At 42.4% G+C, this 20,114-nt stretch overlaps 1 protein-coding gene across 1 annotated transcript in view; it reads right to left on the bottom strand.

Moving 5' to 3' along the window:
* LOC126095600 (odorant receptor 43a-like) overlaps positions 1-20,114 on the bottom strand; it is a 105,173-nt gene that overhangs the window by 23,999 nt on the left and 61,060 nt on the right. Inside the window, exons 5-6 of the mRNA XM_049910372.1 lie at positions 16,355-16,468; positions 7,062-7,217 (exon numbers count right to left, since the gene is read on the bottom strand). Coding sequence (XP_049766329.1) covers positions 7,062-7,217; positions 16,355-16,468 — 270 coding nt within the window. The remainder of the gene's footprint in view (positions 1-7,061; positions 7,218-16,354; positions 16,469-20,114) is intronic.

The following is a 20,114-nucleotide window of genomic DNA, read 5'->3' as shown; positions in this document are numbered from 1 at the left end:
ACCACTGGCGACAACATCGATGTACTGTGGAGACCTCACGCCCCACGTGTTGAGCAATTCGGCGGTACGTCCACCCGGCCTCCCGCATGCCCACTATACGCCCTCGCTCAAAGTCCGTCAACTGCACATACGGTTCACGTCCACGCTGACGCGGCATGCTACCAGTGTTAAAGACTGCGATGGAGCTCCGTATGCCACGACACACTGGCTGACACTGACGGCGGCGGTGCACAAATTCTGCGCAGCTAGCGCCATTCGACGGCCAACACCGCGGTTCCTGGTGTGTCCGCTGTGCCGTGCGTGTGATCATTGCTTGTACAGCCCTCTCCCAGTGTCCGGAGCAAGTATGGTGGGTCTGACACACCGGTGTCAATGTGTTCTATTTTCCATTTCCAGGAGTGTATAACTATTGTCGTGAACTTAATGATGTACTGGCGTCCTTGAGTCTACAGGATTCCTTGATCTGCAGATATCCCACATTAGCATTAGTGCATTTTACATATTTTACAGTACTTCTAGTAGTCGAATGTACCACTTTTGTTCGTCTGCTTCCTTATACAGCCAACTCTTGTCAGTTGATGTAATCCCTGCCAGCTTCACTGATCACTGTGCTGTTTCAATGGCTCTTAACCAAGTCCTGCAGCGGATACATCTTTCTCGCCATATTTGGAAGTTAAATATCTTACGTCTGGCGGACCTCTCTCTGGATGATATCATTGCTGTCGTGTGGGGCAGGCAATCAGTTTGACAGTGCGTTATCCCTCAATTATGGAATGGTGGGATGACATTGCTATATTTTGACTAGTCACTGCACTCATGCGCTTTAGGGCTGGTAAAGCGGCTGAAATGAGGACTCAGGAATTTTAGTATACTGACCTTCGGTGGTCTTTATGATAGTGCTCGAGACATCCCTTTAAGACTTATGGAAGTTCACCGTGTGAAGGCGAAACTCCTGCAACCCAAAAGACTACAATTAGATGGTCTTCGTTTGCGATCTCAGCTGCATTCGATTCTCCATGATGATTTGACGTCTCTGTATAATCTTAAAAATGAACATGAACAGTCACAACCACAAGAAACTTCTTTTTTTATGAGGTTACCTGTTTCTGTATATTTTAATCCATCTTCAGATCTCACACCATGATAGTAGATAGTGGCTGTGAAAGGAGCAGGCGCCACGACTCGGCAAGTTAGCGTTCGTAGAGTCGTAGCGCCTGCTCCGTTCACAGCCACTATCTACCAGCATGGTGTGAGGTCTGAAGATGGTCTAAAACAGACCGGAACCGGTAACATCGTAAAAAAAGAAGTTTCGTGCGGTTGTGACTGTTGACGTTCAATTTTAAGTAATTAAAAAAAAAAACGCTGTCCTCCAAGAGAAATGTTCTCAATAATTTCTGTATAATCTAATTCGGCTTCGAATGCGATTTCAGAGGACATGTCTCACTACCCTTCGTCCTATAGATGTACGTTAGTGGCCATCCCAACCTGATATAACGCATGAACTTTCCGGTATTTTTCAATCTTTACATAGGAGTGGCATCAGACGGTATACCGTCTGCTGATTTTATTTCCCTCTTTGACAGTGTTGTTACTCCAGCTCTTTGTGAGGAGTTTTTGGCAACTTTTCACAGTGATCAGATATCTGACGTTGTAGTTCAGTGTCCTTCCCGCAAATCACCGGATTTGGATGGGCTTCCCAAAGAATTTTGTGTTCGGTTTTGGCCTCTGATAGGAGATACGGTAACATCTATGGTGAATGAAGTTGTGCAAGGGGTACATATCTCTGCCTCCTTTAAGCTCGTAAAAATCGTTTCAATTCCCAAAAAGACGGGACATCTGCCCGTGGATAAGGTCTGACCGATAACGCTACTCAATTTTGATTATAAAGTCGTAGCGCTGGTGATAAATAGTCGCTTGTCGGTTTTGCTTGCTGACATTATCGCGCATTATCAAAGTTGTGTCCAGGGTCTTACTTTTGGCTCCCGTTGCTGAATGTCGTGATCTTATCTCGATCGTTTCCACTATTGCCGTGTCGGGAGGTTTAATTTTTATTGATTTTTATCATGCATTTGATCGGGTTAGTCATGATTTTCTGTTGCGGGTGTTGACGGCTTTTGGTTTTAATAATAGCGCACGACAGATATCATCTTTCTGATGATAATGATGAGATCCGATATTCCGAGGAGCGTAGGGGACGATGCGGGAGACCCGCACCGCGGTACTAGGCAAGGTCCTAGTGGAGGTCGTTTGCCATTGCCTTCCTCCGACCGAAATGGGGATGAATGATGGTGACGACACAACAGCACCCAGTCGTCAGGAAAAATCCCTGACCCCGCCGGGAATCGAACCGGGACCCCACGCGCGGGAAGCGAGAACGCTACCGCAAGACCACGAGCTACGCTCTTCATCTTTCTATTTACTGATATTTAGGCGTCTCATGACTTGAATGGTCGTCTTAAGAAGAGCAGTAAAAATGTAGAAATTATGTTAAAATCGTATACACGTCATTTGTAAAATCGTTGGCGTTGCTGGTATCATAAAGTAATATTTGTGCGACTGTTTAACGGCTTTGTCACAACTATTAGAATAGTCACAACTATTAGAATAACGAGTTGCATTTGTAAGATTTGTTATCTATTTGATGGTAAAAATCGTTTCGTATCAATATGCCATACACCTGGTTTTCTTACGAATAAATACCAGTAGCTCTGGACCTCACTTAACGAATTACACTAAATTTTAATACATTTTATGAGGCTGGCTCTAACATAGATTATGAACCATAAACGAATTAATTAAATTTAAAAGATAAATATTTAAAAATGAAGACTCAAAACGATATGTAAGTCTTTCCCTACTGGCTGACGCCGATGCCTTAGGCTATGGAGCGCCCTCTCTCTACCCTATATAACTCGTGGCTGCTAAGCCATCAGCATCAGTTACAATGACTGAGGCCTCCATAGCGGGTCAGGCGCCATCGCCGTCATCCAGATGGGTAATGATACATCGTTTTAGAGTATACTTCTACGCCATTGACTTGTCTATGTAATATAGCACTTTTACTTTTCTTATTACAGTGCAAACTCTGATGATGTCTCCTAATTAAAAGACCGAAATCGGTCAGAAGCTAACATCAGCTGCCACCAAGACTGTATTTAAAAATTGTAACAGATGACATTAATTAGATTCTATCAGCGGAGTCCCATCAACCGGACGCAACAGTTTTGCGTGATAACAACCAATTTTTATGCTCAAAGCAGAGAAATATTGAAGTATAAATACTGATATCTTCAAAACTACTTATCTGAATTCGGAAAGTGGAACACGTTTGAATTCACCTCTTTCAGATGTACGAATCATGGAGCAGAAATTTCCATAGTTCTATTTAAAAAAGCGCAGTTAGTACCGATATCTTCATACCATGATTAAGTCCCATAGTGCTTAGAGCCATTTGAATTTTTCATAGCATGAATATAGCCATGACCAGAGCCTACACTTCGTTTAATGAGGATTTCATCTGCGCGAAAACATAATTACGATATTATCGAGGATCTCGGAAATATATGAGACGAACAACTAATCTGAATCAACCTTCATATATACATGCACGAAATGAAAAGAACATTTCATGAAGACAAATGAACCATGTTAAAGAGACAGAAATTTCATAGCAACGCGAGATGTACGATAGTGGCGACAGAACTGTTGTAAAGTCTTCCTCAAAATTTACCCTACAGTGTTTCGCGTGCATGAAGTCGCCTTTTTTCCAAAGATTCCCATTTGTGTTATCCTACCATCTCCGCTGATTTACCATACTGGCTATGCTGACTTATTAAGAATTCGATATCTGCTGTCATATCTACGTGATAAGAACTTCCAACTTTGGATTAATACACTAGAGATAGCCTCACAAGAGACTTGCATGTGGTTTTCTATACAGATTCCTGTTATGTGTTCTTCCCAGTTCATACGACTTTTTAGTGTTATTCCTAAAGTTATATTTATATAAAATATTGTAATCAGATACTGTCAGGTCTGACGTTAATTACACCAAATGTAAATGCAGTCCAAGTCGTCCTAAACTTTGTATGTCTCAGAATCGTTAGCGTGCAGTCTGATAGTGTTGCTAAGCCTGTGTATATTGAAAACACCCTTAATTACCAGTTTATTTAACATTCGCCGCCCGGTATAACGTACCTTGTTCAGTTAATAAAAAGCCTGTGTATATTGAAAACACCCTTAATTATCTGTTTATTTAACATTCGCCGCCAGATATAACGTAGCTTGTTCTGTTAGTAAAAAGTGCGGCTAGCCGGCGCATATCTGCGAGAACAACCGTATGATCGTATCTTTGTCATCAGTCCACGCCTTTCAGTCGCAACATTTGTACCTCTTATCGTTAATCGCAGGTCCCTTAATGAAGACAGTAAATATCATTTCTTACTTGCAGGGTTATTTCAACTATGAGACATTAAATTATAAGCGGCGATCAAAAAGTTTCCGTTTGCGAGCGTTGCTGCAGCGTATATGCAACCCAGCGCTACTACAAATGGGTATGTAAGCACCAACATGTAGGCAAGGGGTTAGTGTGGCCTTCGAACAGAAACTATTTTAATCGCCTTTTGTAATTAATATTTCGTGTATTTATTCAGACAGACTGGTGACGAAGGAGATAAACCACAAACCATAATAAGAATAAGACATCTGAAGTTAGTAAATAGTCAACGTATTATAACTGAAATGGGCATAGTTATAGGAACCATACATATTCCTAATGGACTAACACCACCGGATCACGGGTAAAAATGCACAAAGTATCGTAAGCAAAATGATTTAAAGGTCGAATCAACGCCATTGCATTGTAGATTCAGTAGTACGAAGTGGTCATATTTCAAGCAGGCAGTAGGTCTATGTAGTCAGCGATGTGATCAGAAAGAAAAGAAACTTGGTATTTGGAGAAAAACTACAGGAGATCTTAGGGATACGATTGTGAGACCAATACTGCCTCTTGCGAGTTACAACGGCCAGCATGCTAACAGCAAACTCATCTGAAACATAATGATGGTGGGATGGACAAGCGCGCTGCTAAGACCTGTTTTAAAGGCTCTGACCCGTAGGCCATTACCTTGGTATGAGAAAAAAAAGTCATATGTTCCCAGCATCACGTAGGCTTATCGCAAAAGACTGGCCTACGCACAGACTGGGTTTTATGAGGGCCTAAATTTTTAATGATTGTCGAACTTAAGTTGAAAGACGACCAGAAAGTGTAATTCGTTAGCATTCTTCCGGATCTCACGAAGAGAAAAACTAATTTGAATTCAAATCCATTTGATTCAATTTCCACCACCTTAAAAATATTTTTTCATGATCTAGTTACGCTTATGACATCTCAACTTTTGCAAATGAACCTTCATTACCTCCGAATCATCACTGGTCTCGTTATCATGGAAAGAGCATGTAATCTGACGTACAAATATTTAAATGTCGAGAAACAACATTGTAATTCTATCTAGCAAAAACTGTGCCTTTGTTTACTCTGGCTTTATCCTCCAGGAAAAAATTTTAATGTTAGCACCCGATTTAGACGCCTCTTGTAGAAGATGCTGCTATGTCACTGGAATGTATGAGGGTCATTCCCGAACTATCAACTCCCAATTATTTTTATGGAAACTTCAACAGGTAATGAGAGCACAGTGACAAAGTTAAATAGGGTAAGGCTTCAGCTACATACTGTCATTTTTCTAGATACTGTCCATCATTCGTTATGCACTTTTTCCAACGATGAGCAAGAGCCTGTATGCTACTCTCATAAGATCGCGTACCAGCTATGGCTAGGCACTGTCTTATAGCCCTGACGGAAGTATCTGAGTCTGGAAAATGCGGGCCACATAAGGCTTCATTTATAGGCCCAAAAGATGGACTGAACGGGCGATGTTGCAGCACAGTCCATCCAAATTTGACAATGAGATCCATGGCCAGAAAACTGTGGTGGACTAGGGGTTTTCATGTTACAAGTAGAAGCTTTCTTCCTCTTTCCTCTACTTCCTGGAATTTTTGGCTTTCAGTCTAGTTGGTCTCTTGTTGCGACCTTCTGAATTGACCGTTGTCTTACGCTCCGAAACAACCAGAAGAACTATACTCTGCCTATCCCAGAAGACTGTGCTCTTTACTTTGTTTGCAGACTGTTGTACCTTGAACCCCTTCTTTTTTGGGGAATTCGCAAGTCATCACTCCACTGACTGTCCTTTGGATCGTGGTTGCTAGTAGCGATACTACGTATCACTTCCATTTATTATGTTATTGTTCCAGCAGGTCCCGAAAAATTTCCATTCGTTTATTTTTCAGTCTCGTGTGGACATCTGGAGTAAGCAACCTGTAAACATTTTCAACAATCAAGTTGCATAACATCTTATACAAGGCATTACAGCAGACATTCATCTGTGTGCACAATTCCTTGATTGTAATCCGCCAGTCATAACGGGTGATTTTATCGAGACATTGTTTATTATGAGGGATGGAGACGCTGCTTACTATGAGGGATGGCAGCTGTGCAGGGTGGACTAGGGCGTGACAGTACATGCTTTGTACCACTACTGAAATGCAGTACCCTCCGCCTCTCATAGCCCCGTATACTGTATCGCCTCTCTGCGCCTGTAGTAAGTGTCAGTGGATTTCAGTTGGCTCAGTATGTTCAGCAGAGAAGAATTCAGTGATGCACCTCTATTTTATATGCACCTCAATGTCGGACATAATTTTGGAGTGCTCCCTTATTGTTGCTATCTCTCTGCAGGACAACGAAACTAACAAGACGTTAGAGGCAAGATTTAAAAAAAAAATATTCCTTCACCAACATAATCTGGCCCAGACATACAAAGCCAACGCAACAAAACTAAGAGGGATTTATTTCAGTGACATCCGAAGTTTCAAAGTGTCACACAGTGAACATCTTGTGGGTATGCATCACCCCATTCTTTAACTCTTCCGACATGCAGTTTGGGAAGAGCAGTCTAGTGTGTCTGGTTGAGCTGACTTAACAGTTGGGCAGTGGTGCAGATACGTACCCGGAGAAAGGTGCGCTTGGAGAGGGTGTACGTCTTGCCGACAGTGATGGTGGGTGGACGCGCGCAGCGCAGCATGAAGACCAGCAGCAAGCGGTGCAGCTTTCTGGGGCTGTCCAGCCAGGCGCTGGCGAACGCCGACATGGAGAGCCGCTCCCCCTGGAACAAGTGCTGGCTGCACTGTGGGCCAGAGGCGGTCGCATGTACAGCACATGTAATTAGAGCTGTTGATAGTAGTATTGGAACAAGCCCGGTACCATTCCAATGCCGGTACCATTCCAAAGTACCGTTATCCATGATGGCGGCCATGACGTCAGAGACACACCCCCCGCCTACTTATATGCGCTAGGCGTAGCCTTTCGTAAATATTTTCATAACACCACCACCATTCTAAAGCACCGTTATTCAACAACAACAACAAGGTCGCACCCAGTGTATCCACCACGTGGTGCGTGTCTAGTTCCTATTGCCGTGGCGCGGTGCGAGAGAGAGAGATAGCGTCATCTCTCTATGTCACACTCCCGCGCCTACATACACGCGCTAGGCAGGACCTATATAAATCAGTGCACGGTCCACCTCACTCTCACACTGCTCATATACTTCATTCGTCCAGTACTAGTTACGTCTTCGTAATTAAACGTGCAAAAATGAAGCGTTCACGATCCGCCAGTGGCAGCAGCAGCAGCAGCAGCAAACGTGCTCACGTGGACGAAGTTCCCTCGTGCTTCTCGTCTGTTGTCCCGCTCGTCGTCAGCTGGTCAGTCACCGCCACAAAGTGTAACTGCACTCACTAAGGATACGATATTTTATACATGATTACTTATTGCCTAAGCCACTTCCTCTTACGTCGTCAGCCGGCCGCGGTGGACGAGCGGTTCTAGGCGCTTCAGTCTGGAACCGCGTGACTGCTACGGTCGCAGGTTCGAATCCTGCCTCGGGCATGGATGTGTGTGATGTCCTTAGGTCAATTAGGTCTAAGTAGTTCCAAGTTCTAGGGGACTGATGACCTCCGATGTTAAGTCCCATAGTGCTCAGAGCCACTTGAACCACTCTTACGTCGTCACGTACAATATATTACAATTACTTTACAGAAAGACATTTCTTAAACAAAATTTTCAAAACAAAATTACAGAAACAAGCATGATGGTCTTTTCCTGTGGATAAAATAAACGTTTATTAATTTAGTCATCCCGTTACCACATGGTCTCTAACTACTAATTTCTCTATTTCTACTTTCTGCAGTTGACGTCAACATGCTACTACTACATACCGTGACATTTTATAGTAAACTCCTTTCCCTGGCGTCGCTCAGTTGCTGCTATTATCTGTGAACAATTAAAAACATTTGTTGCATATTATTGTAGGTTACTCTAACTCCGAATTTCTCCGATACCCCTTTGATGTTGTGCTTGTTTGACTGGTTATGGTATTGGTTTTCCGCTCCTAGTCTGCTTCTGTCTGTAACGGTAGGCTCAATTCAACGTCATGCTTATCTGTTGAACAAAACAAGAGTTAGTTTTGCACGTTACAGCAAGTAAAAATCAGTGATAGTGGTCAAGGTTCATGGCTGGACTTCAGAGCATCTATCTTTTGTGGTGAACTTTATTATCTTCCTTTAAACTGAATGGCGTGTTGTTTTAGTGTCTCTGCTTAACTCAAATAGTTCAGCCCAGACTCGGCTAGCGTCGCTAATACGTCTCTACAACACTCCTACGGCACAAATAATCAATAAGGTCTGCCGATCACGCTATTGCGTGCGACTAGCCACCTGATTTACGTCTTTCTATGGCGGCTCAAAACTCGCCTTTTCACACAACATCCTCATCGCTCCCATTACGAATTATCCATGTTTGGTGCGTCCCTATCGCCTAATTGCGATTGACTGGCCACCGGATAATCGTTTTGATCACCCTACTCACACTAGCAACACAATGGTGAAAACAGGTGCGTCTCGAACACTACTGCCTCGGACAGACCACCTCATAGTTATCACCCGAAACACCCACTATCGCCATACGCTAATAACGCAACGGGTGGGTCCTGAACACCACCGCGTCGGACATCACACCCTGCACTCTTCTCAAGAAACGCAACACATTCTGTGGGACGCAATGTCCACCTTCCACATCACAACACGCTCATCACACCCCAAATCCATCCACCACAGATCCAGATTTTGTCCTGAAAGTTCTCCTGTCCAATAGCCTTGCCATGAAATTTCGCATAGGAAGTTATCTACATAAGATAACCCCTTCTATAATTAATCTAATACTTCTAAATATTGTTTGTGCCATAGCTGAAGCAAATTTTCTATACTAAGCGAGCCAGTGGTCCCCATACAACAAAATTTAACATCAAACGCATAATATAGACACAATCCATACCAAAATAAGACAAACACATGAAAAATAGCAAAACAAATACACACAACATAAAACAAATAATCACAAAACACAAATAAAACACTGCCTATACTAATACAAATAAACATCGCCAACAAATCACAAAAATCTAATCTAATTATACACTACTTTGTTCCCGGCCGCGTTCTTCCGCTGCCGAGTGTGCCGCCCTAGTCATTCTTGTCTGTTTTGCGCATTTTGCGTACGGCCAGGGTTCGCCGGACGTATTTCGATTATTTGCGCAGGTTCTGGATTGCGGTCTTCACTCGCTCTCCAGTTCTGCACTGGTTGATCCCTTCCATTTTGATTGGCTGGGTTCCAGTTATTATTACCCTGGTTCCACCGACGTTCCTGTGGCGGAAAATTTTGTCGTCTATTATCGCGCCACTGTGGGTTGTTTCCCCTATTGTTACCGTTACCGGCATAGTTATTCCTCATCTGGTTTCTGTTTCTCTCTATATTCGCGTCTTGGCCTTCCTCATGCGGTTCCCTTTGCTTCTTCTTCTCACGCACCTGCTGATCGTTATAGGCAAACTCCAGTTCCATAAGAATGCCCTTAAATGCTTCTACGTCATTTCCGCATCTGCCAGCTAGCGTCTGCAGATATGTAAGTGGCAACTTCATATAGCATACTCGTATAATCTCCCCAGGGCTGCACGGTTCGTCCAGATACTGATCTTTTTCAGCATGTTCTCAAAAAATTTCACAACACTTCGGAAACCTGAGCTCTTGAAGTCGCGTGTCATAAGGATTTCCTGTTTAATTCTGCTTTGGGTCTCCTTTCACCAATATCTGCTCATAAATGCGTCGCGGAACTCTCGGTACGTTCTGCAACCTTTAGCAACACTACGCATACTTTCCGCTGATGCACCTTCCAAGTGCTCACACACAAAGTCAAGTTTGTACATTAACGGTAACGTTAGATCAAACTGTCCAATGAACGTTTTTGGATGTAACGTATTATTATCATCCTTATAGTGCTGGAACTTGCGTACCGACAAAGTGTTTATAATCAAACTGCCTAGTTTCATCTTTCTGCGGTGGCGTTTCGATGTTTTCATGAACTACCTCCGTGTGCGCCTCCTGCAAGTGCGAGGTGGATCGCCTAAGCGGGTAGCAATTGCTTGCGCCAGTTGTTCTGCTACTGAACTCCGCCTCCAGCAAATCACTTATTACACGCGGTACCTCCGTACGTGTGACTCGCGGTTCATAGCTGCCCTGACGTTCTAACGGTCTGGTTTCCAGCATGCGTGCTTCATTATCACGTCGGTTCACAGTTCCTGTGACAGATACTGTGTCCCGTTGCCGTACTTCCGAGGTAACCTCTTCCGTGGATACCGTCTGAATATCGGCTCCAGTTTATCCTGCATTTGTAGAAGTTCTGTCGACTGACAGTACCTCTACCCTGCTCTCGATTTGTCGTTTAAATTCGGCAAATTCTGCCATCAGTGGTGCCTCTCCGGCTTCCTCCTTCCTGCTCGACACAGTTTGGTTCAAATGGCTCTGAGCACTATGGGACTTAACATCTATGGTCATCAGTCCCCTAGAACGTAGAACTACTTAAACCTAACTAACCTAAGGACATCACAAAACACCCACGACACAGTTTCTTCAATCTTTTTCACTCGTGTCTGCAGCTTATTTATAACAGTTTTGCCGACCTTGGTCGTGTTCTCTGTGACCTCCTTCGTTTCTCTCGCTATTCTCTTGGCTCTCCGCGCAATTAATTTCGCCTCATTGGCGGTTCTTTCCGCTTCGGCTATCTCTCGCTCTAACTTCTCACACAACGCTTTTACTTCATCCTTCACACCGCATGTTTCACGCCCGGGTTTCCTTTCTACACTCCTGTATGCTGCTCTGTGTTTCTTCACTGATTCTTTCCAGACTAGCTTGCCTCTCCTTTCTACACGTTTCAATTCTTTCCTGCATCACTTTCGTACTAGCGTCAATCTTCTGCATCATACGCTCCAAGAATCCAGTGATACCTGAACCGTCAACCGCCAAGTCTCCCCTTTCCGCATGATAACTACTGTCATGACTTGCAGGTGATCCCCTGCTCATTCTTTCGTCTCCTGTCGAGTAAGGTCCAAACCCTGCTCGGTACGACAGTGTCGGACTATTCCGTTCCGATCCTCCTGTACGTAACCCATTCATGCTTATCATGGGCGACGTTTGCCCCCGCGGTGGCACACTGCCGAACTCGCGCCTGAGTATCACCAGTTCAATGGGCCTGATTGCACCTCTTGGACTCGCCAATGGCCCACCAATCCCTGCATCATGCTCCATGTTGTCCGGTGACGCCATGCGCTCTGTTCGTTCCCGAAAATAGCTGTTTTCTCTTTCGAATTCCGCTGCCGCTAATTCGTGTGAGCTGTCGTTGCTTCCTCTCATGAATGCCATTCTGTCAACCCCTGTTGCGCCCTGAACTGTCTCTATTAAGCGCGCCTTAGCCCTCGTAATCATCTATGTTTCCTTACCCACTAACGTTATACACTAACAAACCTTTAAACACAAAATACACATTATAATCATTAACTCCCAATATCTATACAATATTCACAAACAGGTGTTGGGCAACCATCCACAGACTGGCCGGTTCACCGGACCTCGACACAAATCCGCCGGGCGGATTCGTACCGGAGACCAGGAGCTCCTTCCCGTCCGGAAAGCCGTGCGTCAGACCGCACGGCCAACCGGGCGGGCGACCTGCGTGTAACTGCACTTTAATTATAAACACCCGGTATCACATGCTACGGGTCCCGCGCTCTCAGGGACCCTGCAGCTGCACTGCCAATTTTTTCTTGGGAAAATATTTGCTGTTCTTCATTGAAAACATTAGTACTACCGACGATTATATGTGCTTGCTTGTGCAGTATTTTTAAAGCACTTCGCTCTCAACAAAATGATTCTAGTTACACTGTGACTTGTTGCGTCAGACTTTCCCCATAGCCATACAAGATGGACAGGTGTGATTTACAAGTGTTGCACTTCACTGCGAAAGGGACTGTCCCGTTTAGAAGACTGACTCACAGCTGGGAGATATCGCCAAGTTCCTTCAGGACCTGAGACACTTGAGCGGGAAAGCTTAACAGCCTTCCTTTACACACAAACGGACTTGCTTTACGCTGCAGCCTTCTCAGTGTCTCAGAAACACAAATAATGGACACCTGGATGCATTCATCGTCTTTTCTCAAGAAAATCTGGGGGTGTGAGACTGCCGTGGATACACCGCTGAATTCACATGCTCCGTCCCAGCTGCCGATTACGGGAAGCTCGGTCACAGCATCAAGAGATTCTTCTAAGCAGGATTGAAAAATTGACGCCTCGTAGCCAAGACTCTTCAGAATCAACAGCAAACCATCGCCTACAACGATAATTCAGGTATACATAATGATGTCACAAACAATACGTGAAGGACAAGGACAGTGTATGAGGAAATTCAGTGGGTACCTCAGTACGTAAACGATGATGGTAATCTAATAATCATGCGTGAGTGAAATTCTGTGGCAGTGGAGGGAAATGAGGACAGTATTACACGAGAATATGGACTCGGCAGTAGCAATGAGAGACGAGAAAGACTGAGTTCTGCCAAAAAATCAGCAAGTCATAGCGAATACACTGGTAAAAAATCACAAGAGGAGGAGCTATGGTTGGAAAAGAAAATATTTGAATGAGATCATGATGAGACAGTGACTTCGAAACCAGGCATTAGATTGTAAGGTGTACCCAGGAGCAGATACAAACTCAGACCAAAATGTAGTAACGAGAAGGAGAAGGCTGAAGTTCAAGAAAGTTGTCATGAAGAATCAACGTGCAACGACTGAGGAATTATGCGATGCGTTTGGCGTTCGCTGCAACTGTAGATACTGCAATGATGCATACGACAGTAAGCAGTTCAGTTGAAGAGGAAATAAAAAGGCCAGTCATCGAATTTCGACAGACAAATTTAGGTACAAGGAAGCTAACTCTAAAGAAAAACATGGGTAACACAAGAAATAAAATTTATCGACGGAAGACGGAAATATGCTCAGAAAAAGCGATATGCCACTTAGGAATGAAATATTCAGGAAGTCCACATAACCCAAGACGAAATGGCTGCTACAAAAACGTGAGGAAATCGAGAAATAAACGGTCGCTGGAAAGAATCTTAGGTGAAATTAAAAGCAAAAATGTCAAAATTATGAGTGCTGCATGAATACCGCTGTTAAACCTAGAGGAGAAAGCGTATAGGTGGAAAGAATACATGGAAGGCCTCTATGAGGGAAGGGATTGTCTGCTGACGTGATAGAAGAAATTGGAATTGATTTGTAAGACACAGGCATCCAGTGTTACAGTCAGTTTTACGGAGCTGTGGAACACTTGCAATAAAATATGGTGCAAGGCACAGGTGACATTCCTTCGAAAGTTCTAAAATGATTGGGGGAAAGGGCAACCAAACGTCTATTCAAGTTGGTTTCTAGAATCTAAGAAACTGGAAACATACCATCAGATTTTTGGAAAAACATCTTTCTGACAATTCCGAAAATAGTATGAGCAGTGCAAGAATTATTCCACAATCAGCTTAATGCCTCAGACACCCAAGCTGCTGATAAGAATAACTGTTGGAAGAAAGGGAAATAAAATATAAGCTCTGTTAGATGACGATCAGCTTTAGGATCACTTTAGGGAAGGTTAAGGTGCCCTAGGGGCAACACTGATGTTGGTTTGAGAACAGAAATCTCACTTTGAAAAGTCAAGACACCCTCATAGGAGCTGTCGACCTAGGTAATGCGCTACCAACATAAAGTAATGCCAGATGTTAGAAATTCAGAGGAAAATAGATGTAAGCCACAGAGAAAGGCGGGTAATATACGAGGCGGTGCTCACTATAGACACACTTGTGACGAACACATTTCTCCTGACGAGAAACCAGTTTGTTGATATTGTCACTGTAAAATGTCTCACTTGATTGCCGAAGCCACAGTTTCATCTCTGCTTGCACCGTTTCATTACTGTAAAGTGAAGCCCCCGAAAGTGTTCTTTAAGTTTTGCAAACGTAAAAATGGGATGGGGCCAATTCGGGACTGTATGGAGGATGATCGATGACAGTGAACACAAGGCGTCGGATTGTTGCAAATGGAGCGCTCCTGTGGATCTGGCACAGTGAGCCTGAAGGGGAGGGTGCTATCTGTGTGGAAGAAATTTTCGCATTCGTTTCTCACGCACCGAATAGTTACGTTTTTGAATGAGTGTCCAGTGTTTTTCATGTGTATAATATCTCTGAGTCAATACAAATACTTTGTGAAACCATACTTTCGTAATATCTCTGTAGCATGTTTAATTACAGAAACAAACAGTGTAGGTGATGCCTGTGTGTGATATTCTGTGTAACAGAGGAAACACAATACTTGGAAGTAGAAAAAAAATGCTATCTCCAACATTAGCAAATAAAAAAACCATTCCAAGATTCATTTGTCCGATTTTCCAACTGCAGTATAGCCTCAAAACGACAGTTATAGTACAAGAGAGGAAGAAAATCAGACGTGCAAACATCACAAAAAATGTTTATCTAAACAAATGCATTTGAGACTGCGAATAAATTCTCGAAACGCGTTGTGCTAACATGAAAAAATAAGTAGTTGTTGCAGTTTTTCATTATTTAAAACGCAAACAGTATTAATAAAATGGCTCTGAGAACTATGGGACTTAACTTCTGAGGTCATCTGTCCCCTAGAACTTAGAATTACTTAAACCTAACTAACCTAAAGACGTCACACACATCCATGCCCGAGGCAGGATTCTAACCTGCAACCGTAGCGGTCGCGCGATTCCAAACTGTAGCCCCTAGAACCGATCGGCCACCTCGGCCGCCCAGTATTAATATTCTACATCTTTATTCTTCATGTCAGCACATTTGCAGCCTTCTGCCGCTAGAGGGCTCCGAATTGTAGCGTGTAACAGAAACATAATCGATAATTCATTCGTGAATAATGCTAAAATAAATTTTATAATTGACAACTTTATGTATATATTGAAATACTGACAAAAAGTAACCCTAATGTCGTAATATCTCTGTAGTATGTTTTTATTACAAAAACAGAGTGTAACTGATGCGTCTGAGTGATATTCTGTTTAATGGAGATGGCTCAATACTTGTAAGAACAAAAACAGAAATAGTGTCTCTAACATTAACATATAAAAAAATCCCAAGGTTTATTTTGTCCGAGTTTCCGCTTGCAGTATAACCCAAAAACTACAACTACAGTGCAAAAGAGGCAGAAAATCACAAAAAAATGTTTCTGTAAATAAATGCACTTGAAAATAAAAAAAAATTCTCGAGCCTCGTTGTGCTAAGCGGGGAAAAAATAAGCAACTGGTGTAGTTATTCATTATTTACAGCATGAATGACGCAGTTGAAGGCTGTCCAAAAACATCGATTATACTGAAAAAATTAAAGTTCGTTTTATTTAAAAAGTTTTAAGTTTTCAGATAAAAAAATTCGTAGGCATTACTTTCCGGCACGCCCTCTTACGTTAGTTAATCCTATGCACGTCTAAACCCAGTAGCGCACTGTCTATATTTACTATGTAACAATTTTCGTTTTGCTTAATACGAATGTTGAAACTTCCTGGCAGATTACAGATTAAGCCACAGCCTAGGGGGTTCTTTAAAGAAAGGATTTTCACTCTGCAGCGGAATGTTCATGTCCCAATACGGCAAACTGTTTTAATTTGCCAAGAAGTTTCAAGTCAGCATACACTACACTTTTGGGTAAACATTTATTCTGGTAATGTGAATGTTTACAGACATTTATTGTGGAAATAGAAATATCCCATTTTGTATTTAATAAATGTAAATAGGTTAAAGAGTGAATAAGTAAGAAAAATAATATTAATCAAATATTAGTGTACTCACCTGATCAATAATGGTTTGTCCAACGACACAAAAGAATCCAGTCTCGTACATGTAAATTGGAACGCTGAACAACATTTTGTACATTGCCACTTGGTCTGCTTGCTTCTGCAACAGCTGGTAAACGACATTACACAAATTAGTAAATGACAAAGAAAGACAGACTTCTATTACTTGTTACTATCTGATAACTGGCCAGGTAAGAATTTCATTACAAATCTGGAATAACGCAAGGAATGAGTTTAGAGAATATATACTATTATAAGGTTCATTGATATGTGTAATTCTTTGATTAGAAAGGAGACTTTTACATCAGATGTCATCCCCAGAACGTACTTCTCGCTGTCATCGGAAGTTATCGCCATTTTTCTTCTTCTTTTTTCCTTTACGTATACAAACTGGAATCGAAGACATCAACTATTATTTTGTATTTCACAGGCCAACTGATATAATGCGCCTTTTGTCTTTAACGGACGTAATGCGCTATTCCCAACATTCACCTATAAATGGAAATAGCTTTTAAAATTGTCCCGACGTATGCGTCGTAGTGCCCCGAGGGACTTTTGTTTCATTTACTCTGTGTTTTGAAACGGATTTTCTTTTAGGCCTCATTGCATTCTACGAGACAGGAAAACTATACAGATGGCCATTGAGAGTGCGGCGGGAGCGAAAAAATTGACACCTTCCTCTTGGGTAAGAATTACCTCACTTTCAACGCTACGTGACTGGAATTGAGAGAGGGATCAGAGATTTGATCGCCTCAATGTAGGCGGTTTCCTTTCCATGTTATCTCTCCCAAAAGTTTTAGCACTTGAAAGCAATGCTGTTTAATTGGGATAACTCGGGTAACAAATTCTTATTAGTAAACAGACCAATATTGTTTTTACGTGTCGAAAGTGACTTATTACTGTTCTTTCATTTCGATGCACACGTTCATTCAGATGAGTTTCTATACGCCGGAAGCGCAAAGTTATTCATGTGTGTGACACAATCTAAATGAAATACTGGGTTGTTCGTCATTTATATAGTGTACAGAGTGACATCTGGTCTTGACGAAAATTACTGGAGGAGCGGTAAGGAACGTGAAATGCGTCGGCAGTAGTGGTTCGTCGTACACTCTTTCTATAAGAAGATCACGATTTTGCGATCGGAACAATTACCGACTTACTTATGATTGAAGACAGCTAATAGTCATATTCCTGGGGCATCAAAGAGTGTACAACGATAAAGGCCTACAAGCAGTAGCGCAGTTGTCAGTGCGAGAGGGAACCTTTTCACATCTTCACAAGAGCAATCGTATGGAACACATCACCTCTGGAGAGAAGGTTCTATAGCTGGGTACGAACAACTGCAAATGAAAAGACTCTGAGCAAGATATAGTCGTAACAAATGCGATAAACAGTGAGCTTGCCGAGCATTTGAGCCGATTTGAGATTGGTAGGGACCGGAAAAAAAACGTTTTAGGAGATTTTGGTGTTGTTTTTTGCTCAAATCGGTGTTATTTTTTTGAAAATTTTGATGTTATTTTCTAATGGTTTATTTTTAAAATACGTTCTTTATTTCTGTCGTATTTCATTGTCTTCATGTGTTGTAAATGAAAATGTTCCTGTCAGTTACATTATTATTATTGTTATAGTCCGTTCATCATAAGAATAAATCTGATGCAATCATTGCACTATGTATCCTTCCGCGTTTGCTAGAGCCTCATTGGGTTTTCCGTTTCACATGGGACTGCTGCCAAGCTGTCTTGAGTACTGTCAAGTACGATAATTAGGGTACGTTTTGTGCTGTGCATTACGCCCACATCGACTTAGCGATAATACCTGGCAACAGCTTTACCGGCGCATTTAAGGGGAGCCGGAACGATGAAAATTACAAAATTAACGTTTCTTAGTTTTTTTCATTATAAAATTATTTGGAGTTTTATGAATAAAACAAATCAAGTTTCACCCTTCTAAGTGAATTCTGAGTGTGTTTTTTACCGCTGCAAAGTTGACGCGCCGCATAAACGGTTGTAGCGCCTTGGTGAGTCACCTCTGACGGCACCACTCTCTGGCTGCAAACAATATCCCTCGTAGTGGTAATAGTGGAAAGAAGGTGTATGATATAAATGTTAGGCTAGTGTATGGCTTGCGTTGCATTGGCAAGGGCAGTGCTGCAGGGACAATGCTATGTGGAATTATGAACTTGCCAAAACCACCAACCAAGTTTGGATTTTATAATGAATTGGTGGGATATGCTGCTGAAGATATTGCTCAAGCAACAATGAAGAAAGCAGTTGAAGAAGCTGTGTCACATATTGGGAATTGTAGAGATTTAACTGTTGCTTTAGATGGATAATGGCAACGTAGAGGTCATAAATCTCTAAATGGAGTTGTGACAGCTACCAGTGGCGACAGTTGAAAAGTAACTGATGCTGTTCTCTCAGAACATTGTAGATGTAAGGGCAATACCAAGGACGAACATAGTGAAAGTTGTGAAGCAAATTTTCATGGCACGAGTGGAGCGATGGAATTAGAGGGACTGAAAGCAATTTTTTCCAGACCACAGGAGTGGTATAATGTACGATATACTAACTATCTAGAACATGGTGATTCTAAGGGATATAAAGCTGTAGAGGAACTCAAACCTTATGGCAATGATATTCACATTAAAAAACAGGAGTGCACTGGACATCTGCAGAATCGCATGGGGGCTCAGTTGCGCAAACTAAAGCAGACATTAGGATCCCAGAAGCTTAGTGACGGTGAGACCCTTGGAGGAAGAGGAAGACTGACAGATGAAGCAATTGATAGATTGCAGAGGTATTAGGCTCCCTATGGGTATGCAATTAGGCAAAATACAAGAAGCAATGAGCATATGAGGAGAGCAGTATGGGCATTATTTTTTCATATGCATCAACAAATGAGCACCTACAACATGCACTGTGCCCCACAGGTGATGATTCGTGGTGTTAGTACCAATCAGGGAAGGAATATGCCTATAAAAATAGTTTCCCAAATGCTGTAATTGATGTAATTAAGCCCATATTCAGAGATTTATCTCAGCCAAGTTTATTGGAAAAGTGTTTACATGGGAAAACACAAAATCCAAATCAAAGTATAAATAATTTAATTTGGATTAGGATTCCAAAAAGAGTGTTTGTACAGATAAAAACATTGCAGTGGCAACATACAATGAAGGAAACATTATCAAATGTGATGTGCTGAAACGTTTAGGTTTCCAATCAGGGCATAACACCATTTCCACAATGCGCCTAATTGATGAAGAAAGGCTAAGAGGTACCGGAAGAAGAGACAAAAGCCTACAACATGCAGCAAAAGGGAAGAAAAGACCAGTGAAAAGGAAACTTCTTCTTCTTAAGTTGCCAATCCTAAGATTGATTTGCAGCAGCTCTCCATTCAGTGCGATTGTCGGCCAGCCTCTTCAATTCCGTGAAACTTCCGCATCCTAGGTCCTGCATTATCTGGCTTATGTACTTTCTTCTAGGTCTGCCTCTTGCCCTTTTGCCCTCCACAAGGCCTTCCGTTATAGTGTGGAGAAGACTTTCATGTCTCAGAATGTGTCCCATCCATATATCTCTCCTCTTCTTGACCGTCTTCCAAAGAACTGGAACTTCCTCCGCTCTCTGCAGGACTTCTTCATTTGTCATCCTGGCCGTCCATGTAATTTTTAACATCCTTCGCAGACACCACATTTCGAATCCTTCAATCCTTCTTCTTTCGTCCCCTCCAAGTGTCCAGGTTTCGCTGCCGTAGAGAAG

This window comes from Schistocerca cancellata, chromosome 8, assembly GCF_023864275.1.
Source record: "Schistocerca cancellata isolate TAMUIC-IGC-003103 chromosome 8, iqSchCanc2.1, whole genome shotgun sequence".
Taxonomy (NCBI): domain Eukaryota; kingdom Metazoa; phylum Arthropoda; class Insecta; order Orthoptera; family Acrididae; genus Schistocerca; species Schistocerca cancellata.
The sequence above is the reverse complement of the archived record's forward strand: the minus strand, read 5'-3'. Positions and strand labels throughout refer to the sequence as shown.